The 21941-nt window shown below is 38.6% G+C and overlaps 3 protein-coding genes across 3 annotated transcripts; 1 reads left to right on the top strand and 2 right to left on the bottom strand.

Annotated features, from left to right (window-relative positions):
• Nucleotides 1-170: 170 nt before the first annotated feature.
• LOC142533520 (E3 ubiquitin-protein ligase ORTHRUS 2-like) lies at nucleotides 171-5548 on the bottom strand. The gene is made up of 9 exons (XM_075640332.1): nucleotides 5019-5548; nucleotides 2896-3431; nucleotides 2004-2129; nucleotides 1648-1747; nucleotides 1502-1563; nucleotides 1321-1423; nucleotides 996-1134; nucleotides 651-868; nucleotides 171-543 (listed from the first exon to the last, which is right to left on the bottom strand). The coding sequence occupies exons 1-9, from the start codon at nucleotides 5448-5450 to the stop codon at nucleotides 352-354; spliced, it is 1908 nt and encodes a 635-aa protein (XP_075496447.1). The 5' UTR covers nucleotides 5451-5548; the 3' UTR covers nucleotides 171-351.
• A 2144-nt stretch (nucleotides 5549-7692) lies between these two features.
• LOC142533249 (cytochrome b-c1 complex subunit Rieske-4, mitochondrial-like) lies at nucleotides 7693-10196 on the top strand. Its single transcript, XM_075639938.1, has 2 exons — nucleotides 7693-7929; nucleotides 9383-10196. Exons 1-2 carry the CDS (start codon nucleotides 7755-7757, stop codon nucleotides 10024-10026), a joined length of 819 nt encoding a protein of 272 aa, XP_075496053.1. The 5' UTR covers nucleotides 7693-7754; the 3' UTR covers nucleotides 10027-10196.
• A 310-nt stretch (nucleotides 10197-10506) lies between these two features.
• On the bottom strand, nucleotides 10507-12946 carry LOC142532811 (obtusifoliol 14-alpha demethylase). Its single transcript, XM_075639300.1, has 3 exons — nucleotides 12928-12946; nucleotides 12234-12740; nucleotides 10507-11676 (listed from the first exon to the last, which is right to left on the bottom strand). Exons 2-3 carry the CDS (start codon nucleotides 12723-12725, stop codon nucleotides 10678-10680), a joined length of 1491 nt encoding a protein of 496 aa, XP_075495415.1. The 5' UTR covers nucleotides 12726-12740; nucleotides 12928-12946; the 3' UTR covers nucleotides 10507-10677.
• Between the last annotated feature and the right edge of the window lie 8995 nt (nucleotides 12947-21941).

Here is a 21941-nt window from a genome sequence, read left to right as displayed (position 1 = left end):
CCTTACCAAAACCAGAAAAAGTTCTAGCATGGGCCTCATGAAGCGGGGCAGGTTTTGCTGCAGAGCCTTCTCAACCATCGTATGTTGTAACATTAGTTTTGAAAAACAATAAATTGTCGTAATAATTGATATAAAAAACATAGGGATTGAGATTAAAAAAACGTATATAAATATGCAAGAAAGCATCAACAGCACGTAGACACAGCAAACGAATGTATAGAAGTCATAAGATCATAGTAAAAAGATAAGTGCCACAAAAACCAAGAAAACAATATTCAGGTGGCTTCATAATCCTCAAACATACCAAAAGTGCAAAAAGAAACTAGGAATGGGGATTGTATTTTAGTAGAACTAGTGAGCAGCTGAATCATCAACCACTACTTTCTCATCATTTTCAGCAGGAATGTTGTTGCCTTGGGTTGCTTTATCTCTGTTGCTTTCTTCATCACTTTCGCTGTCTGCATCATCCTCGATATCTTTAGCCTCCAACGCTTCTTCCTCCTTCTGCAGTGATTCAATCACATTCATCAACTCCCTGTTCACCTGCATAACAGAATACATGTTTCCTCATTGTCTGGGAAAAAAACCCTGTATTCTACAGCAGCAGTTCTGAAAGCACGTCATCAATCATATGTAATAGCATTCATTGCCTGTGGATTCTGAAGGAAGTCAGATAAATCATTTGTGCAAGATGGGCATTTCATAATATTCTTCTGTGCTCTTAATGTCCTCCTCCCCTCGCATGTCCTCTGTTTTACAAAGGATTGCCCAGCAAATGCACCCTCTAAGCATGCCTTGCAGAAATTATGAGCACAAGGTGTAGTGAGCGGTAGAACCATGACTTTCCGACAGATGAGGCACATGAATTCTGCAGACATATTTACGTATAAGGCTTGTGAATGCCGATGTTACCATGTGGAAATCACAACAAAAGAGGCCTTCCTCTAATTTCAAGGGGTCCGGCAACTGCAAGATTGCTAAATTGAGTAGCATACCTTTCAAAAGCCTTTCTTTTACAGACCCATTTCGGCTTGGACGTTTTCTTTTCTTTGAACTCTTACCATCACCATCATCACCTGGGGTTCTTCGACTTTCTGGTGGAGGTTTTTTCCACATCCATTGGCCATTTTCCTCCTATATTACAGAAAAGTACATAGCTGGATTGTTTTTCTTTAGAAACGAAGAGAAAGCACGTGAAAATAATTGAAGTTTTCTGCAGTTAAATTCATTCCAGTCACCATGCAAAACTGAATTCATACATGCACATACAATCTAAAAGAAATTTGTTGAAACTAACAAAGAAGTCGTCCTATATCTCACATCATAATCCCAGGCAGGACTCCCTTTCCTTTCAGTAATATCAGTAGCATCCTTCAACTCTGGGACATGAGGTAGTGGCCTCAGACGGTCACCTTGATTGTCACTGCATCAAAATCCATAATAAAAACTAAAGACACAAGCCAAGAAAGCAGTTAAATTTGGTGAGACAGAAACAACAGACCTTGTCCATGGTGCAGGTTCATTATCACAACGAACAAATAGATATCGACAAACCTTAAATCCCTGTGACGAAAATCGACAAGAAAGAGTTAAGATAACATTAAGAAACATATCATGGCAAGCATATATTCTTAGCAAATTTCCCACTTGAATTCCAGCTTTGCGCCAGCACTTTTCAATCCTGTAAATCCCATCATAACGCACACCTTCTTGCGGTGCATAAGAAGAGCGTTTCTCCTTATGAGACCTGATTGTCAGGGAAACAAAGCAGAGTTGAAATAGGGAATTGAGAGCCTAAAACAGAAAGAGGCTATTTTGTCAGAAACTAACCAGGGAACATTAACTCTGCATTTGACTGCAGGAATGATACTCAGAAAACCACTTTTCTCTCAATAAGATGAAAAGCTTACCTTTTCCTTTTCATCAACTAAATAAACTTAAATTCCAAAAAAACTCACACAATCAAACAAAATGCACAGGGAAAACAAATATATAATATTTACCTTACTACTCGAACAGGATATCCCTGACGACAACTGACTCGCAAGGCTTCATTTTGCTTCGCAAACTTTTGGTCAAATGACTGATTTTTTGCTGTCCTTTTATTCCCACTGAGGTCACGCCCACCACTGATTACCACCAAATAAGACACCAAAAAGAAGAAAACAAGATGCTAATATGAGAAATGACAACAAAAATAATCAACCAACAACCTAAATTTTGGCACCTCTCCAAGGAAGCTAACAAATTAGTTCATGAAATGAAATGTAGTTCAAATTAACGAGGGGCATGATTAAGTTTCCAAGTAAAAATTTATTATGACCAAAAACTGGTAGATATAAGAAATCTTAGTGATTACTCAAAAAATTATTTGCAAAATATTGAATAGAGTAAAGGCTTCAAATAGCCTCAGCTTTTACATTGGATTCGTGGAGGAAACAAAATCCATCAAAAGAACAGAGTTACGTAAACATGAAAGCATAACATGTCAAAATCCTCAATGACCAAAAAATATATAAAATAATAGACACAATTGACTTTGGGGGGAAATGTACTGTTAAACAACATCGTGCCAAATCAAATCTACGAATGAAGGCAAGCAATAAATGACATGGATAACAAGAAGTCAATCGCAGAACCTGGTAAGAATGACCAGCCCAAGTGCTCACAAAAATTAGTTCCTGCACAAAGGCTTACTTAACAATTTAACGATGTAGATGAAGATCAGTTCAAATTCAAACACAGTCATAGCAGCTTCATCATCTTTTTTATATTCAGAAGATTTTAAAAAAATCAGTCTTGATCAAGTCCACTTTGATATCATGCAAAGAAAACCTAAACTTAAACAAAAACACTATTTAAATTTTAAATACATAGAATAAGAATTGAATATACCTTCCCGTGTAGAGGAACCAATCACCACAGTCCTCATCATCTTCATAACCCCCAGATAATGCAACAGACTGAGCCCCATGATCTGACTGGCCTGAAATACCTGCAACATGGGGAAAATGAGCCCCCCATTGCCTGCATTCCATCCTGTCTTCCCAAGTCTCTCCGACCATAACACCCAAATTTCTTCCCGGATCATTCTCTGCTGTAATTGGACCAAAATGATCCAGAGGAATTGTGACAAAAATCTTCCCACTGCAGGCATTAGCCTTTCCAGATTTTTGTGCTCGCTCAGTGGTAAATGCTTTGTCAGGACGATCTTGGTTGTGAATAAAATGGTGGACCTTCATCGTGCCAACAGAAAAACCAGACTGGGAAAGTTTAGCCATTCGAATGGCCATAACCATTGCAGAGTTTATTCGAGGTTCCATCGCCATCTTGGGCGGAATTGCCTTGCGACAGATAGCACAAGTTTTCTTCTGCTGCTGCCCTACCCATTTTTGGAAGCATTTCAAGCAGAAGTTGTGGCCGCATGGAGTCTGAAACAAGAGTAAATGTAAATTAACAACCACTGCCATATAGTAAGAGCTAAATTTCAATCAATGCACTTAGGTTAGAATTCGTTGAGTTTATCATAAATATTCATGCAATCGTCAATGAGCAACAAGTGTAACACACAAGGGGAAAAAAAGAAAAAAACAGTATTATAGTGTTGGCTAACAGAATAAGAATGCCCCGATACATCAACCATGCACTGTTACAGGTGTTCCGTACTTTTTTTGGGCTAAAATCCAGAAAGAAACTATATATTTTAAAAAAATTGAAGGCATGCAATTGCAATAACTAACCAAATTACCTATATAGGCATATAAGTATAAAAAGGTAAATTGATAGTGTATAAAATTACGAAGACATCTTAATATATAAATTCAAGCAACTTTTTGAGGTAACATCAGCTAATAAACAATTGATACACATTTAAATATTCTATACCAATATCTCGCATGACGTCAATCCATGCATATATGGAAAAACATTATGTACCAAAACTGTAATATTATGCAATGCTTTAAAAAATATATTTATATAGCTAATACCAATGAGCGATGAAAAGGGCTAAAAAACAACATTTTCTTGTGAGAATCATGTGGAGGCAAGTGATTTCCATGGTTGCTTTATATGGTACTCTTTTCTATTCCTTAATTGATTTGGTTTGTCCTCATATGAAAATTCTAGTTCTCATGTTTCCTTTTATTTGATCAAGTGTTACAAAGCCACGATATTGTTTTGGTCCATGTCAACCATAACGGTCATCCCGCGATTTTCCCCCTCAGATATACTCCGTTACATTTCTCAAACCTTCATAAACATATTTCTTTTTTATTATGTTTCTTTTGTATTCGTTAATCGATTCAGTTTGTTTTCGTATAAAATAATTTTCTTTCCTATTATGTTTCCTTTTATTTCATCATTTTTACCAAGTTCTGTGTTCTGCCACAATACTGTTCCGGTCCATGTCAACTATAACAGACATCCCCGCCACTTTTCCCCCTCAGATACACTCCACTAGACCACTACATTCTCAAACCTCACAAACATAAAAGTTAGGCAGAAGCATTTGTTCCCATTATATCTGATATAATGGCATTCTATTACAATAATATCAAGTCAAAATGCACTTCCGAATCAGATGGCAGTCGAGCATCTTGATTCATTGAACTAAACCAAAACTATATAATTTAGCATTTGAATATTTTGGTGCATTGTGATTAAATAGCTAAAATAAATTAAAACAATATGCATTGATTTTAAATTCCCCCACGAGACATTGATTTCATTTGGCAGTTCACATAAACACTTGGAACACATAGAGACACTAAATCTCATGTATCCCAGAAAGCAGATAAACCCCAAATCTTTAAAATGATACAAGAAGGCATTTTGCCACCAAATAAATTCAGGGTTATACATGAGTGGCACTGATTTACAAGAGGAAACAAATACCCATATCAGAAAACGGCGGAATGTCGAATAGTATAAAAACAAACCCTCAAAATTCCAAGGATAAACAGGTGCATTAAAATTTAAAGAAAAGCAGAAATAGGCATAAAGAAGAGTAAACATACGGAGACGGGCCTCTCGAGAAGCTGCATGCAAATGGAGCAATTGAACTTATCCCCCAAAATCTCCAAAACACCTCCGCTCTCCGTCGTCCTCTGCTTCTGCTCATCGGCGCCTCCGCCGCCGCCCAACAGTTGTTGGCGCAGCTTTGCCTTCTGATGGTCGGTCAGCGAAGCATCAGTCTCGATGGCCCGAACCTTTTCCACAAGCCCTCCAGCGTCAGCAGCGGATTTGGCAGCGGGCTGAGAGATGCCGGAGCAATCGGGGCAGTCCCACTGGGCGACATCGGCCAGAGCTTTTGGCGGGGCGCTGAGACAGGTGGCGTGCCAGGGGGTGACGCACGTCTTGCAAGTGATGGTTTCGCTTTCCAGGGCCTTTTGCTTGCAGACCATGCACATTCCATCGGCATCGCAGGGGAGGTCGCTGGGATCCGCCATTGGATTGCAGCAAATGGAAAGAAATCAACACAAATGCAGTGTGGTCTTGAATTAATTATAAATGACAATAATTAGTATGAAGAGCAGTAAAGAGAAGTGGAGTAGTTGGGACTAATTTATAAATATAAAGGGCTCAAAAAGACGCGACGCCACAAAAAAAAAAAGTTCAAATTTTTGAAATCGTTTGGGAAAGAAAAGCGCTTGAAAATTTTCATTTTTGGCCAGCTTCCCTCGTCATCATTTTCCTATCTATTTTTTTTGTTTTTTGTATTAAATAAATTTGTAAATCTACTCAAATGCCTTGAATGCTGTATACACAATATATCATCAATTTGTCAACCATGACAGTGAATGCAGCACACGAAATCTACCAAAAAAATCTTGTGATTCAATATAAATCTGTTTTTTATTAAATTATAATAAGTTTTTGTGAGATGAGCCGGATCCGACATTTATATTTGGAGTGAAAAATTCATTCGAGAAAAATTCAGTTCATCCAAAAACCAATTGCATTAAATAGTTCAGTTCGGTTAAAATCGAAACTTTTTCGATTCAGTTTATGAATTTATATTTTTAAAATTTTTAGTTATTTAAATTCATTATTAATGAAAATATCAACAACAATAATTTGATTTAAATACAAAAAAAAGTATTTAAATAAATTTTAAAATAATGATTTTCGGTTTGATTGCTACAAAAATGAACCAATAACCGAAAATCTTAAAAACAAAAAACCGAAAAAAGTAACCAAATTAATGGTTCGGTTTCGGTTTAAACCGAGTCTTCGGTTTCGGTTCAGGGAGTCAACCGAACTGTTAACACTTATAAGTAATCTAACTTAATTAATCTGTAAAATGGTCTCATGTAAATTCTGTGATTGATTTATTATTAACGTGATTGATATTATATTTCATTTATATTAACATTTCACATTTAATTCGACGATTATTGAATAATAATTATTTATGTTTCTTAAGACATATTTAAGACAAAAGTTTGTATGAGACGGTCTTACGGGTCGTATTTTGTGAGACAGATCTCTTATTTGGGTCATCCATGAAAAAGTATTACTTTTTATGCTAAGAGTATTACTTTTTATTGTGAATATCGGTAGGGTTAACCCGTTTAACAGATAAAGATTCATGAGATCGTCTCATAAGAGAACTACTCCATATTTAAATATGTATTTTCCTCGTAGAAATTGCTAAACAACAAAATAAGGTTGTATTTAGATTTGAGATATTTTGTTTAAAGAGAGAAATAAATCTTTAATGTGTTGATGGCATTATAAAAACTGTTATGCTGTTTAATGTAATATCCAAATTTGTATTTTATTTTCAACATTACCATCTTTCGTCATGTTTTTTTTAGGCAAAAACTTGTCTGAGACGGATCTCTATTTGGGTCATCCATGAAAAAGTATTACTTTTTATACTAAAAGTATTACTTTTTATTGTAAATATCGATAAGTTTGACCTGCCTCGCAGATAAAGATTCATGAGACCATCTCACAAAAGATCTACTCTTTTACTTTGATTTTAATATTTTTTTTAGTAAATTTAATTCAAAATCTCCATCAACTTCTCTCACCATCTCAGATTTTTCTCAGACTCATCTTAATTCAACTTGATCCCCCTTTTATTAAAGTGATTTTATAAATCTATTTTAGATTTTGTTTTGTTTTCGTTTTTCTTTCCTCATATTACAGACATAACGACTGTGGTGACTAACAAAAGATGAAGAGAAATAACGTTTACGAGAAAATTTTACTGTAAACTTATTATAATTTAACAATAAATATATATTTTTAAATAATCATTGCACACGCTATATATGTATGTGTCGGTAGCTATTATATATAAATCAAGGAAGAATTTGAAGATAGTATTTTAAATATGGTTGATTAATGACAATTTGAAGAAAAAATAAAATTATAATTTCCTAAATTAAATAAGAATCAAATTAAGTAAAATATATAATAGTATATTTAAATCACACGACCAAGTCCAGCCAAAAATAAAATAAGTTGCGGCTCCTCCGAATCGAACACAAGTCCAAATCAAAAACATCAAGATACTTTCCCTTCAAGCTGTTCGGCTAAGGCGGTTTCCGCTTCATTGTGGCTAAAGTATATAAATATATATAATTTATATTTAATTAAATTTGTTGAATTTCCTTATATTTCTGTTGCTCCCCACATTTTCCATATATAATAATAATTTTGCGTCCAAGCCGATTGAAATTTATCTGAGTTAAAACAGGAGAAGAGAGAAGAGAAGAGAAGAGAATCTCCATCAATCTAAGATGTTGAGAGTAGCGGGGCGGAGGCTGTCATCTCTTTCATGGCTGTCTGGTCGGAATTCTTCGGCCGCCTACTCGGCCCGAAACCCTTTCGCCGCCATCCATCCATCTTCCGATGATCGCGCAGCATTCATTTCCTCGCCTCCTCATACCAATTCAATTCTGGATCAAATCAGAGGTTCGGTGCTGTCCGCCATAGTTTCGTTTTGTTTTTTCCTCGTTTTAGTGGACGATTAGGTGGTTTTTTTATAAAGTCGAAGTATTGGGTTAGTATTACTTTTTTTACAAATGGCAGATGGGATTGCATGTGGTGTTTGATTGTTTCTTCAGGTGTAATGAGCTGTCTTTGCAAGATCTGAAATTACCTGTCAAATTGTTATTTTGGTTGTGTGATAATTATTTTGTTTCCAACCTTCCGGATTTCTTGATGTGATATTGACTTTTTGGTGCTTATTTAATAACTGAGTGTCCGGGGTATTGTTTGATGTGGGCATCTCCTGGTAGATTATGAAAAATTTTGCCTTTGCTTTCATTTGGATTAAAAATAAATAAATCCATTGAATGAGCTTTTTCTCCGCGGATTTGGGGTTTTATTCTTAGCTTGTTTCTCCCAATCGTGAGGTTGGTATGAATATATGTTCTTCTGACCTAATGCGTTAATGAGCGTTAATGATATTATATACCACACAACATTGGATGTACGAGTGTGAGTAATTATTTATGAGGAAATTTTTTTATAGCAATTATCTTGAAGGACAATAATTCTTCCAAAGGTGCCATAACATGAGCTTACCCTCTTTTGTGGAGTAAGCTACCTGAAAATTTTCTAGCCTTTCCTTGAGATATTCTTGAAGTTTTACATGCAGATGCAAATCTGTTTAACAGGATGTGTGCTGTTTTAAAAATATTCTATGTCAAGTAGTTAAGCTTTGTCCTTTTACTGATGAAAAGGACTGAGTGGGCAATTATGGCTTGAATTTGAAATATATGCGCGTATGGTGGAGACATTTCATCGGAGAGTGTTTGTTTGGGTGCTTGATGCTGTTCTTGATTGTTTTGCAGCCTGAATTTTATTTTCAGGCTAAAGTAGAAAAGAGTGTAGGATTGAGCATCTGTGTGTGGATGAGCTTTCTTACAGTTTCTACTGCTACATCAGATTGAAAGTCAACCAGTCCATAATCCTGCTTTTTCACTCGGTTGCTTCATGCTAGCTGTACTTATTTGCTCCAGGCATTTCATTTGGCTGTGTTCTTGCAACATCTTGTCGTAGTCAGATCCTGTAATTTGATCGGTGTGGTGTTCTTTTCTCTTCTTTTCATGTTCCACTTCTCAGAAGTCATTCCCTTTATTAACGTGTTACAAATGTTTGATTTGAAGATAATCAGGTGTTTATTTGTCTAGCCCCATTGTTGCGAAACATAACTCTGTTTCAATCTAAATATTGTTAATTTTTAATGATTGTGAACATGGCAATGTATTACATCTGTACAGCTGTCTGCTACTAATCATTCTTGTTAGCTCCTATTTTGAACTCCATTTTTTAAACTTTTCAGTGATTTTATTCCATTCTACAAATTAGGTACCTCGCAGATTTTAATGATATATTATGAACCTTGATGAAATTTTTCCAGGATTTTCATCTGGTGCCCTTGCACCTGGACAGGAGATTGGTATGACTCCAGATCTCCCAGCTACAGTGGCTGCAATAAAGAATCCCAGTTCAAAGATTGTGTACGATGAGCACAATCATGAGCGGTATCCACCTGGCGATCCCAGCAAACGTGCATTTGCATACTTTGTTTTGACTGGTGGCAGGTTTGTGTATGCATCACTGGCCCGTCTCCTAGTCCTCAAATTTGTTTTGAGCATGTCTGCAACTAAAGATGTCCTCGCTCTTGCTTCGCTTGAGGTGGATCTATCCAACATTGAACCTGGGGCTACTGTTGCCGTGAAGTGGCGTGGGAAGCCAGTTTTCATTAGGCATCGAACTGAAGATGACATCAATTTGGCTAACAGTGTTGATGTTGCATCTCTTCGTGATCCGCAAGAGGATTCTGTGAGGGTCAAGAATCCAGAATGGCTTGTGGTGGTTGGGGTGTGTACCCATCTGGGGTGCATTCCCTTGCCGAATGCTGGTGACTTTGGTGGTTGGTTTTGCCCTTGCCATGGATCCCACTATGACATCTCCGGCAGGATTCGCAAAGGACCCGCACCATTCAACCTAGAGGTTCCCACTTATAGCTTCTTGGAAGAGAACAAGCTATTGGTTGGCTGAAAATTTACTTTTTATATATATTCGTAATATAGCAATCAAATCTGGGACCAATTTTTGTTTGTGATCATCTGTGATGTGATTTGACTTAAATTTGTATTGAATGGGCAGTGTGTCCCTAATAATGCTGGCTACTGGTCATTGTTTTCCTTTTAAAGAGCTTGTTTCACTCATAGTTCTCAATGACGACGTCATTATTATCATTTAGGTGAAATAGTTTACATTTTTGTTTTGCTTGAAGAACGGAATAAGAAGATATTTTGTGCATCATTACATTTTTTCAAGGCAGGTTTTTTTCTGTCGTCAGCTGTAAATTTCTAGTCGTAGAATTTGAACGAATACATAGGAGCTAATACCCTAGATAACCAAATTTGTCAGTATGCTACTTTCGTAATCGAATATCAACCTTATTTTTTAGATGCAAAAATTAAGAATCCTACAATTCAATGAAGCACCACCTCGTGTGCCTACGCCGGCCAGATAAATAAATAACACTTTCAGGCAACCAAGAAATCATCTTGAGCACAACAACAATTCAAAAGGTTTGGAAAATAGACAATTAAAGTCTGATGAAATAAAATATGCAGCAGAAAATCCAACACACTACACAAACTAAAAATCTCATCGCTTGAAGCTACCGAAATTTTCAGCCAATTATTTAAGGGAAAGCTCCCTGCGCCTGTACCGCACCATAACTTTTCCTTTCACGCCCACTACCATGGCATTCCAGTCTGTCTCTGGAAAAGGTGAAACAAGCTCCAGTTCAAAATTTCTGAGCAAATGGCTCCATATTGCTTTGATTTGCAGATATGCAAATGGCTCCCCTAGACAACCGTGCCTCCCACCACCAAAAGATATGTAGGAGAAAGCTCCAGCTGCCTTGTCCTCCTCTCTCCCTGGCCCGAACCTGTCAGGATCATAAGTGTCTGGATCTTTGAAGATGTGTGGGAGTCGGTTTGCAAAGGCAGGTGATGTGGCTACAATGTGGCCTTTGGGAATGTCGTATTCGATACCTTCTCTGGTTTTCACACTAAAGTCATTATGTGAACTACGTAGAAGCATTATAAGTGGAGGGTGGAGTCTCAGGGCTTCCTTTATGCAACGGTATAGGACTTCCATCTCAGACAAAATGTCATAATCAACCTTATTCCCATGCTTCTCAACTAATTTCTGCTGCTCATCCACCACAGCTGACATGTATTTTGGGTTGCAGAGGAGGTACGCCCCTGACCATGTGGAAGTAATGGAGCTTGTGTGCTGACCAGCGAAAAGAGCAGCAATTAGCAGGCCAGTAACCTCTGACTCAGTCGTAGAGCGCCCATTTTTATACTTGGAATCTATGAAGCATTGTAACAAATCATTTTGTGCCTTGCCTGTTTGTCTTCGAGAATTTATGATGTTAGCGAAAATCTCAGCAAGCTTCTTACGAGCTTGGTCACGACGGTGATGGGCTGGAATTGGCAGGTAGGGAAATATCACACTGATAGGAAGCATTCCATTGTCAAGATCGTGAAAGAGAGCAGAAACATCTTCAAAAAGCTGATTACGAACCTCTTCACCCAACAGACATCTACTCGCTGTCAATATGATCAGGTGTTCCAACTCATACTTCAGATCCACTTCACCACTCTCTCCCCATTTCGTGAAATATTCCTGCTCAATTGTAGAAAGTGAAGATCGGCCTAGTTTTCCACAATATGAAATGAACAATTACATGATTAAACCAAACACACAACACGTATACATACACGTTCCTTCTTTTCTTTCGATTTGATGATAGATAGTTCGTAGGTTGAAAGCACAACTTGGTTTTTTTGTTTAATGAATATTTTGCTTCGTTGTACACGACAATGGTTTGCTAAGATGTGTTCAATTATTCCTTACCATTCTGCCATTACCTATCTCCTCTCAATCAAGAATATAGTGCATATATCAAAGGGAACAATGGGGATCCAACACTCTTATCTTTCAATGAGGTACCATCTGGCAAGTATGCCAGGTAAAATCAGTTGAATAAGAAAAGGAAAGGGTCCAGAATCACTAACATAATGCCCCAAGATTATGGTAGAGATTCAGTTCTAACTGGCAATGTTTGGAGTTTTGATCATACTTTTGCTCAGACAAGTTTTTCCCAAGTAAAAGATCATAACATTTGAACCATTTAAAGACTTATTAAACAAATAATATAAATCACGAAGAAATGAGAATACCTCTGCCTCCACAACCATCTGATCGACATAACTTTTCAGCTTATTAACCCTAAGAGCCTCAGTGAAAAACCTGAACTGCTCCTGCCTAACGGTGTAGTCCACATCAAACACGACCCCAGGCCCAAATGTAGGCACATTGAATTGGTACACCTCTTGCTGACTGAGTTCGGATTCTGGGGCCTTGAAGAAATGAGCAGAAACCTCAGGCCCTATCAGGAAAGTCATGTTCTTGTTAAGGAGTTTCAGAGTGAACACACTCCCAGTCTTAGGGTACTCCTCACGCAGCATCACGATCGGTCCTCTCAAGAACCGCACCAGGCCACCCAGCACCGGCCATGACTTCACCGTAGGCGGCAGCCTTTTTCTGGATCTTGGAATTATCAATGCATATGCAAATTTTGCCACCACAAGAGTGGCCAGCAGAAGGAGCCCCACGCTCATGATTTGCTTGTAGGCGGGGGGTGATTCCTCCACATCCATGGATACCGTCATTGCTCCGCAAAAATTCTGGAATGCAGCCAAAAAAAATAAATAAATCCAAAGATCCTACTTCAATTTCGACCACCCAAATACACAAAATAAACATTAAATGAAACAGATGATGGAGTATAAAATCAAAGCTATAGGGAATCACACTGGAAGATACAGACACACACACCATAAATATCCGAATTAGGGTATTAGAAAGATTTACCTGATAATGCTACGATTGACTGGGTATGCTTTTGGCGTTGGATTTTTGTAGTGTGAACTCACATTTAAAGACAAGCAAATGGAAACCCTTTGTTATTATTATTTTCATTATATTATTTTAATTTAATTAACACGTAATAGGATCCCCCCAGCTCATTCTCCATCAATGAGGTGTCCTGCTGTCCTTTACACCCATCGTTTTGTGCATAAACTATGGCCATCTCGATGTTAAACAAATGTGAGGCAGGCCACTTGTGCCAATTATTTTATGTTTTTTCATTCGATTATGTAGTCTCTTGTTATGTCTTAGACTATTAATATATATATATATATATATATATATCAATTTTTATAAAAATATAAAAAACGAACATGATTAATAATATTAAAATATGGAAAAGAAACATTTCCGGCATAACATACACTAACATGGGAGCACACTTCAAAAATTGGACTAAAATCCCTCTTTCCATTGTTTTGTATAATCCTCATAACATTTATTTTGTCAAGCACTTCCTGACGCATGTGACTTCTTCCTCGTCGTGAAACCAATTTTAAAACAATAAACTTAGTGTTGTGAAAAAGTAAAAATTTATGGTAAAAAGTAAAAATCTCAAACTCTCAAAATTTTTCAAACTACACACTTTATAATATTTTTCTCTCTACTCAATCGTGAATTTCTTCACAAATGGTGAGGCTATTTATAGAATTTCTTCACAAATAATCCAAAAATAAAATACATCATTACCTACATCATCACATACTAATTTTCAATATTTACAACTCTTATTTTCAACATTCAAATATTCAATACACACATTTTAAATATTATTTTTCAACATTTAAATATATTATTTTCAACACTCCCCCTTGTGATGATGATCATGATACGATGATGTCTTCATTACGCGTTTTTGTACTGCCTCGTTAAAAACCTTACTAGGAAAAACCCATTGGGATAAAAACCATAGTAAGGGAAAAAGAGTGCAGTCACGTAAACTCCCACTCATGTTGACACGAACAATTCTTCACAAATTTCGTAAATTGCGCATCCCAATATTATATATGTGCTTTCTGAATATTGACGTAGGAAGTGCCTTTGTGAAGAGATCTGATGAGTTTTCACTTGATTGAATGTGACGAACATCAATACATTTATTCTTCTCGAGCTCTTTGGTCAATGCGAAGAACTTAGGAGCAATATGTTTAGTTATGTCGCTTTTTATGTATCCCTCTTTCATTTGAGCAACACATGTAGCATTATCTTCATATAGTATCACAGGCTTCTCGTCGAATGATAATCCGCATGAGATTTGGATATGTTGGGCCATTGATTTTAACCACACACATTCACGGCTTGCTTCATATAGTGCAATAATCTCGGCATGATTTGATGAAGTTGTTACGAGCGTTTGTTTCTGTGAACGCCAAGAAATTGCAGTGCCTCCACGAGTAAATACATATCCAGTTTGAGAACGTGCCTTGTGTGGATCATATAAGTATCCAGCATCGGCATAGCCAATTATACTTGGATTAGCATCTTTTGAATATAAAAGTTCCAAGTCTGTCGTTCCTCGTAGATAACGAAATATATGTTTAATTCCGTTCCAGTGTCTCTTTGTTGGATATGTGCTAAATCTTGCCAACAAATTTACGGCAAAAGATATATCAGGCCTTGTACAATTTGTAAGATACATAAGGGCACCGATAGCACTTAGATATGATACTTCTGGACCAAGAATATCTTCATCATCTTCACATGGACGGAATGGATCCTTTTCTATGTTTAATGATCTAACAACCATTGGATTACTTAAAGGATTTGATTTATCCATATTAAAACCTTTAAGGATCTTTTCTGTATAATTTGTCTGGTGAACAAACATTCCACATTCTTTTTGTTCAATTTGTAAACCCAGACAATACTTGGTTTTTCCAAGATCCTTCATTTCAAATTCTTCCTTCAAGTATGACACAACTTCTTGAATTTCCTTATTCGTTCCAATGATGTTTAAATGTAATAGCCAAGCCTGGTGTACGGTACGGTTTAAGTTTTCGTATGTTTATGGATTATTTGGTTTAGATGTTAAGAGTTGTGATTATGGGTCATAGTATTGTTGGTTATTATTGTTTTGTGGCATTGTTGATATTAGTTGATGGTAGTTGTATTGTATCAGCGTTGCGATTCAATTTTAGTTGCATAAGAGTTTGTTTTGGCCGAGACCAGATTGCACCCGCGGTAATTGAGCAGCGCCCCCGCGGTCTTTATTACAGCATTTTTGGTGGATTGCCGAACAGACACCGCACCCGCGGTGTGATAGTCACCGCACCCGCGGTAAGTTTTGTATCGCACCGCGGTCGTCAGTTTCAGAATTTTTGGTTGTGTTGCCGAGGGCACATCGCACCCGCGGTGAGGAAGGTAGCGCACCCGCGGTGCATGAACAGTAGAAGCGTGTTTCGAGTTTTAAGTGATATAAGTTGATGTGTTTGGCTCATTTCTCTCATTTCTATCGGTTCTTCTCGGTTTGCCGCTCTTGGGGAGACTAGGGTTTCTTTATTTCTTCTTTTCATTTCTTTGATTCAAGCTCCTAGTTGGTGATTTGTGGTGTAATCAAGGTTCTTGTTGGTTCTAGAAGCTAAGGTAAGCTTTTGGTTTGGTTATTTCTTGGTTTTGGTGTTGGGATAAATCATGGGTTTGGTGATGATGTTGGTTTTATGGATTAATTGATATGAGTTTATTATTATTGAGATGTTGATGGTTCAATACATGGTTTATTGTTGTAGGTTGTGTACCAAGAGATATATTCAAGGGTTTTATTGGTAGTAAGTGGAATTTCATTCCTTGTGCTCACATGATAGTATATGTATTGTGTTTCAATGGTTTTAACATGTTATTCCCTTTCATTTGATTCATATTATGTATTGATATACTTGATTGTATATTAGATGCAATTGAATGTCTCAATTGTGTAAAATGGAATACAATAGATAGAGTATGCAAAGTGTTTGATAAAATGCCCAAGAGAGAGTTCAAATGTTTTATGGATTGATAGATACATAGTCAGAGATTGCATGCAATTAGTTGATCAACGACCATAGGCTTATATCCCTCAATGTATATTTTTGGGATATAGGTACAGAGACAGAGATACTATATAGATATCAATCCAACAGAGAAAAGAGAAATATCTTATTGTTATATTATGCTATGTTATTCATGTTTCAAGAGTTGATGGTATTTAATGATTTCAAAGCCATGTTTTACAGAGTATGATATATGTATCCATTGCTATGTAAGAGTTCCACTTGCTGAGTTTTATACTCATTTCAGTTATTTCATGTGATGCAGATAAGAGCGACGGGCCGGGACGTTGATTGTGGGCCGGAGTCATATGCATGTAGAGAAGGAAGGAAGAAGATATTTTGATGGCATTTTTGGACATGATCATACAAATGATATTTTGTATTTTGGTTGTATCATTTCCTTGATCATGTATATACATTTGTTTGTAAAGATTTTATGTCAAGAACTTTTTATCCTTCCTCCTTCAAGAAAATTTTTAATTCCGCTGTTATTTTATTAAAACCGGTCAGAGGTGTCACATTTAGTGGTATCAGGGCACCGTTCTTCGGACCAATGCATATGACTTCGTCTACTTTCAACAGTCCAGGTATGTCTTCTTCTACATCTATTCATTGTTATCTATTGATATGTATTGTGTGAGCACATTGTAGGAGTATGCCTCCTAAGAGAAAGGCCGCAGAGGGTGAGGATAGTTCTTCCTCTAGAGTTGTCGATAGTTCGGCAAGTTGTTGAAAGAGCAAGCCAAGGTCCATAGTGAGCAGATCCAACAGTTGCTACGTTTGCAAGGTACATGTCAAGGTAGAGGTCAAGTGAGAGGCCAAGTGGCACAAGCAGTTGGTACTGATGGGATCTTTACTGCTTTCAAGAGGATGGATCCGCCTGAATTTGCAGGAAGCACTGATCCGTTGGTGGCCGTAGAATGGATCAAAGCACTTGAGGCTATTTTTGATCATCTCAAGTATGAAGACAAAGACAGAATTGGATGTGCAGTGTACATGTTAGTCAAAGCTGCACGCATTTGGTGGAATGCTACCAAGGTTAGTGTGGATGTTCCGGCATTGAAGTGGCAAGAGTTCACTGATCTTTTCTATGACAAGTACTTCCCAGACGCAATTCGAGCTAGGAAGGTGACTGAGTTCTTGGAGCTTCGACAGGGAGGTATGAATGTCGATGAGTATATTCTGAAATTCGAGGAGGGCTCTGTTTGCCCCATATATTGCTTCCAATGACAAGGATAAATGTGCTCATTTCATTAGAGGCCTTAAAGCAGAGATCAGAAGGGACATCAATATGTCTAAAGCGGTGACATTCAAGGAGCTTGTGGCTAATGCCTTGTTGGCCGAGCAAGATGAGAAATACATTGCCAGGGAAAGACAAGCGAGACAGCAGACCATTGCTCTGAGAGGCCAGGGTTCGAGTCAAAGAGGAAAGGATCGTTTCAAGGGGAAAGGCAAATTAGAGTCCAGTCCGAAACCACCGGCAGTTCCATCTGATCCCGAGAAACCATTGTGTCCCAAGTGCAGTAGGCATCATCGGGGATAGTGCATATTTGGTACTCATGCTTGTTACCGGTGTGGTACTGCAGGCCACATTGCCAAGGATTGTCCAAGATGAGCGAGTAAAGAGAAGGTGCAGGGACGCATCTTTACCATGACAAAGGAAGGGTATAAACCATGATTCTTCTGTGATCTCTAGCACTATTTTAATTTCAGGCAGAGTAACTACGACATTGATTGATACAGGTGCTACTCATTCTTTTATGTCTGAACTATTTTTGAGATCTTTGGGTATAGTTCCTTCTGTTCTTCCCCTCCAGTTTAATGTTGTTTTGCCTTCGGGGGATGCGTTGTGTCCGACATCTATTGTGTATGTGTGCTCTGTTCAAATTGATGAGCGAGTGGTTTATGCCGATTTGATTGTTATTCCAATAGTTGCATTTGATATTATATTTGGCATGGATTGGCTATCGACCTATCGTGCAGTGATTGATTGCGTTGCTAAGACGGTGAAATTTGCAGATGATGGCAATAGGGAAGGTATGCTCGCCAGTGCAGGTACTTCGCTGGTCCTTCCTTTTATTTCGTGTCTTGAGGCTAAGAAGTTGTTGTTTAGAGGTTGTGATGGGTTTTTGGCTTCGATTGTTGATATGGATAGAATTGTGAAGTTGAATATTGATGATATTGATGTGGTGAGAGAGTTCTCTGATGTTTTTGAGGATGATGTGCCGGGTTTACCGCCGGACAGAGATGTAGAGTTTGTGATGGATCTAGTTCCAGGTACGGTTCCTATTTCTAAGGCTCCGTACAGAATGGCCCCAACAGAGATGAAAGAGTTGAAGACGCAGTTGCAAGATCTATTGGATAAAGGTTTCATTCGGCCGAGTTCTTCGCCTTGGGGAGCTCCGGTTCTTTTTGTTAAAAAGAAAGATGGGTCTTTGCGGCTTTGCATTGATTACAGAGAGATCAACAAAGTGACTATCAAGAATAAATATCTGTTGCCACGGATAGATGACTTGTTTGATCGGCTGCAAGGGGCTACCGTGTTTTCGAAGATTGATCTGCGATCTGGCTATTATCAGTTGAAGGTTAGGGAATCTGATATCCCTAAGACGGCGTTCCGGACCAGGTACGGTCATTATGAATTCCTTGTGATGTCGTTTGGTTTAACCAATGCTCCTTCAGTCTTCATGGATCTGATGAACCGAGTGTTCAAGCCGTATTTGGATAGCTTTGTCATTGTTTTCATCGATGACATATTGATTTATTCCAAGACCAGAGAGCTTCATGCAGAACATCTCAGAGTTGTTCTTCAGTTGTTGAGAGAGAAGAGGTTGTTTGCTAAGTTGAAGAAATGTGAGTTCTGGTTGTAGCAGATTTCTTTCTTAGGCCATGTGGTCTCGAAGGATGGTATAGCTGTTGATCCGATGAAGATAGAGGCGATTCAGAAATGGCCTATTCCTACCACTGTAGCATAGGTGCGTAGTTTTCTTGGTTTGGCGGGTTATTATCGTCGTTTCATTTCAGATTTTTCCAAGATTGCCCTACCGCTAACCAATCTGACGAGGAAGACTGTGAAGTTCGAGTGGTCCAATGAATGCCAAAGTGGATTTCAAGAGTTGAAAGATAAGTTGACGACGGCTCCAGTACTTGCATTGCCCAGTGGTTCAGAGGACTTTGTTGTTTACACCGATGCATCGAAGAAGGGTCTTTGTGCAGTGCTGATGCAACGAGGGAAAGTCATAGCCTATGCTTCTCGCCAGTTGAAGGACTACGAGAAAAATTATCCTACGCATGAGCTGGAACTGGCAACTGTGGTTTTCGCCCTGAAAATTTGGAGACATTACTTATATGGCGAAAAGTGTGAAATTTTCACGGACCACAAGAGTTTGAAGTATTTGTTTTCTCAGAAAGAACTCAATATGCGACAGAGACGGTGGTTAGAGCTTGTCAAAGACTATGATGTGACTATTAGTTACCACCCAGGGAAAGCGAATGTTGTAGCAGATGCTTTGAGCCGTAAGTCGAGTTCTTCTTTGAATTCTTTGATTCAGAAGCCATTGTTGTTAGATTTGCAGCGAGAAGAGATAGCTTTGGTTGTTCCGGGGACCATTGCTCGCTTTTCAGCATTGGTCATTCGGGCTACATTGACGGACATGATCCGTAGAGAGCAGGTCAATGATTTACAGTTGACAGAGTTGAGAGCCAGAGCAGAGGAGAGAGGTAATTCAGAGTTTGGATTGAATGGAGATGGTTTGGTGACTTTCAGAGGCCGTATATGTATTCCTGTTGGTGATGATATTCGGCAAGACGTCTTGACAGAGGCACATACCGCGCCATACTCGATACATCCAGGCAGCACCAAGATGTATCAGGATCTTCGTAGACTCTATTGGTGGCCAGGTATGAAGAAAGATATTGCCATGTTTATTTCTCAGTGCCTAACTTGTCAGCAGGTGAAAATCGAGCATCGGAGACCTGCTGGGACATTGCTATCATTGCCGATTCCTCAATGGAAATGAGAGCATATTACGATGGACTTCGTGACTGGTCTTCCAAGGACGCAGAAAGGTTTTAACTCTATTTGGGTTATTGTTGATCGATTGACCAAGTCAGCGCATTTTCTTCCAGTCAAGACGACGTATTCTCTGAACCAGTATGCCGAAGAGTACATAGCAGAGATTGTTAGACTTCATGGTGTTCCTGTGTCGATCGTGTCTGATCGTGACCCTAGATTTACTTCAGAGTTTTGGAAGAGTTTGCACAGAGCGATGGGTACACGGTTAGCATTCAGTACAGCATATCACCCCCAGAGTGATGGTCAATCAGAGAGAGTTATTCAGATTTTAGAGGATATGCTCAGAGCGTGTACTATCGATTATCCAGGTAGCTGGGATTCCAAATTACCTCTTGTTGAGTTCACGTACAATAACAGTTACCAAGCAACGATTGGCATGGCACCGTATGAAGCACTTTATGGCAGAAAATGTAGATCGCCCTTGTATTGGGATGAGATTGGTGAGAGGAAGATGTTGGGTCCAGAGTTGGTCCAACAGACTGCTGATGTTGTTGCGGTTATTCGAGAGAGGATGAAAACAGCACAGTCGAGACAGAAGAGCTATGCTGATGTGCGTCGTAGACCGTTGCAGTTTGAGGTTGGCGACCATGTGTTCTTGAAGATAGCACCTCTTAAGGGTGTGATGCGGTTTGGCAAGAAGGGAAAGTTGAGTCCGAGATTTATTGGCCCATTTGAGATCTTGGATAGAGTTTGTGATCGAGCTTACAGGTTAGCCCTACCGCCAGATCTTGACAGAGTTCACAATGTTTTTCATGTATCAATGCTCAGGAAGTATATTGCGAATCCTTCCCATGTTCTTCGCCACGAGCCATTGGATTTGACGCCGAATTTGACTTACCAAGAGATTCCGGTCCAGATTCTGGATCGCAGAGTTAAAGTGTTGAGAAACAAAGAGATCGGCATTGTTAAAGTCCTTTGGAGGAATCATTTGATTGAAGAAGCCACGTGGGAAACAGAGGATGAGATGAAAGAGAAGTATCCCGAGCTTTTTGCGTAGTGACGTCAATTTCGAGGACGAAATTCCCTTAAGGAGAGGAGATTGTAATAGCCAAGCCTGGTGTACGGTACGGTTTAAGTTTTCGTATGTTTATGGATTATTTGGTTTAGATGTTAAGAGTTGTGATTATGGGTCATAGTATTGTTGGTTATTATTGTTTTGTGGCATTGTTGATATTAGTTGATGGTAGTTGTATTGTATCAGCGTTGCGATTCAATTTTAGTTGCATAAGAGTTTGTTTTGGCCGAGACCAGACTGCACCCGCGGTAATTGAGCAGCGCCCCCGCGGTCTTTATTGCAGCATTTTTGGTGGATTGCCGAACAGACACCGCACCCGCGGTGGAGGCACCGCACCCGCGGTAAGTTTTGTACCGCACCCGCGGTCGTCAGTTTCAGAATTTTTGGTTGTGTTGCCAAGGGCACACCGCTCCCGCGGTGAGGAAGGTAGCGCACCCGCGGTGCATGAACAGTAGAAGCGTGTTTCAAGTTTTAAGTGATATAAATTGATGTGTTTGGCTCATTTCTCTCATTTCTATCGGTTCTTCTCGGTTTGCAGCTCTTGGGGAGACTAGGGTTACTTTATTTCTTCTTTTCATTTCTTTGATTCAAGCTCCTAGTTGGTGATTTGTGGTGTAATCAAGGTTCTTGTTGGTTCTAGAAGCTAAGGTAAGCTTTTGGTTTGGTTATTTCTTGGTTTTGGTGTTGGGAGAAATCATGGGTTTGGTGATGGTGTTGGTTTTATGGATTAATTGATATGGGTTTATTATTATTGAGATGTTGATGGTTCAATACATGGTTTATTGTTGTAGGTTGTGTACCAAGAGATATATTCAAGGGTTTTATTGGTAGTAAGTGGAAT

Source organism: Primulina tabacum, chromosome 18, assembly GCF_025594145.1.
Source record: "Primulina tabacum isolate GXHZ01 chromosome 18, ASM2559414v2, whole genome shotgun sequence".
NCBI classification, from domain to species: domain Eukaryota; kingdom Viridiplantae; phylum Streptophyta; class Magnoliopsida; order Lamiales; family Gesneriaceae; genus Primulina; species Primulina tabacum.
The sequence above is the reverse complement of the archived record's forward strand: the minus strand, read 5'-3'. Positions and strand labels throughout refer to the sequence as shown.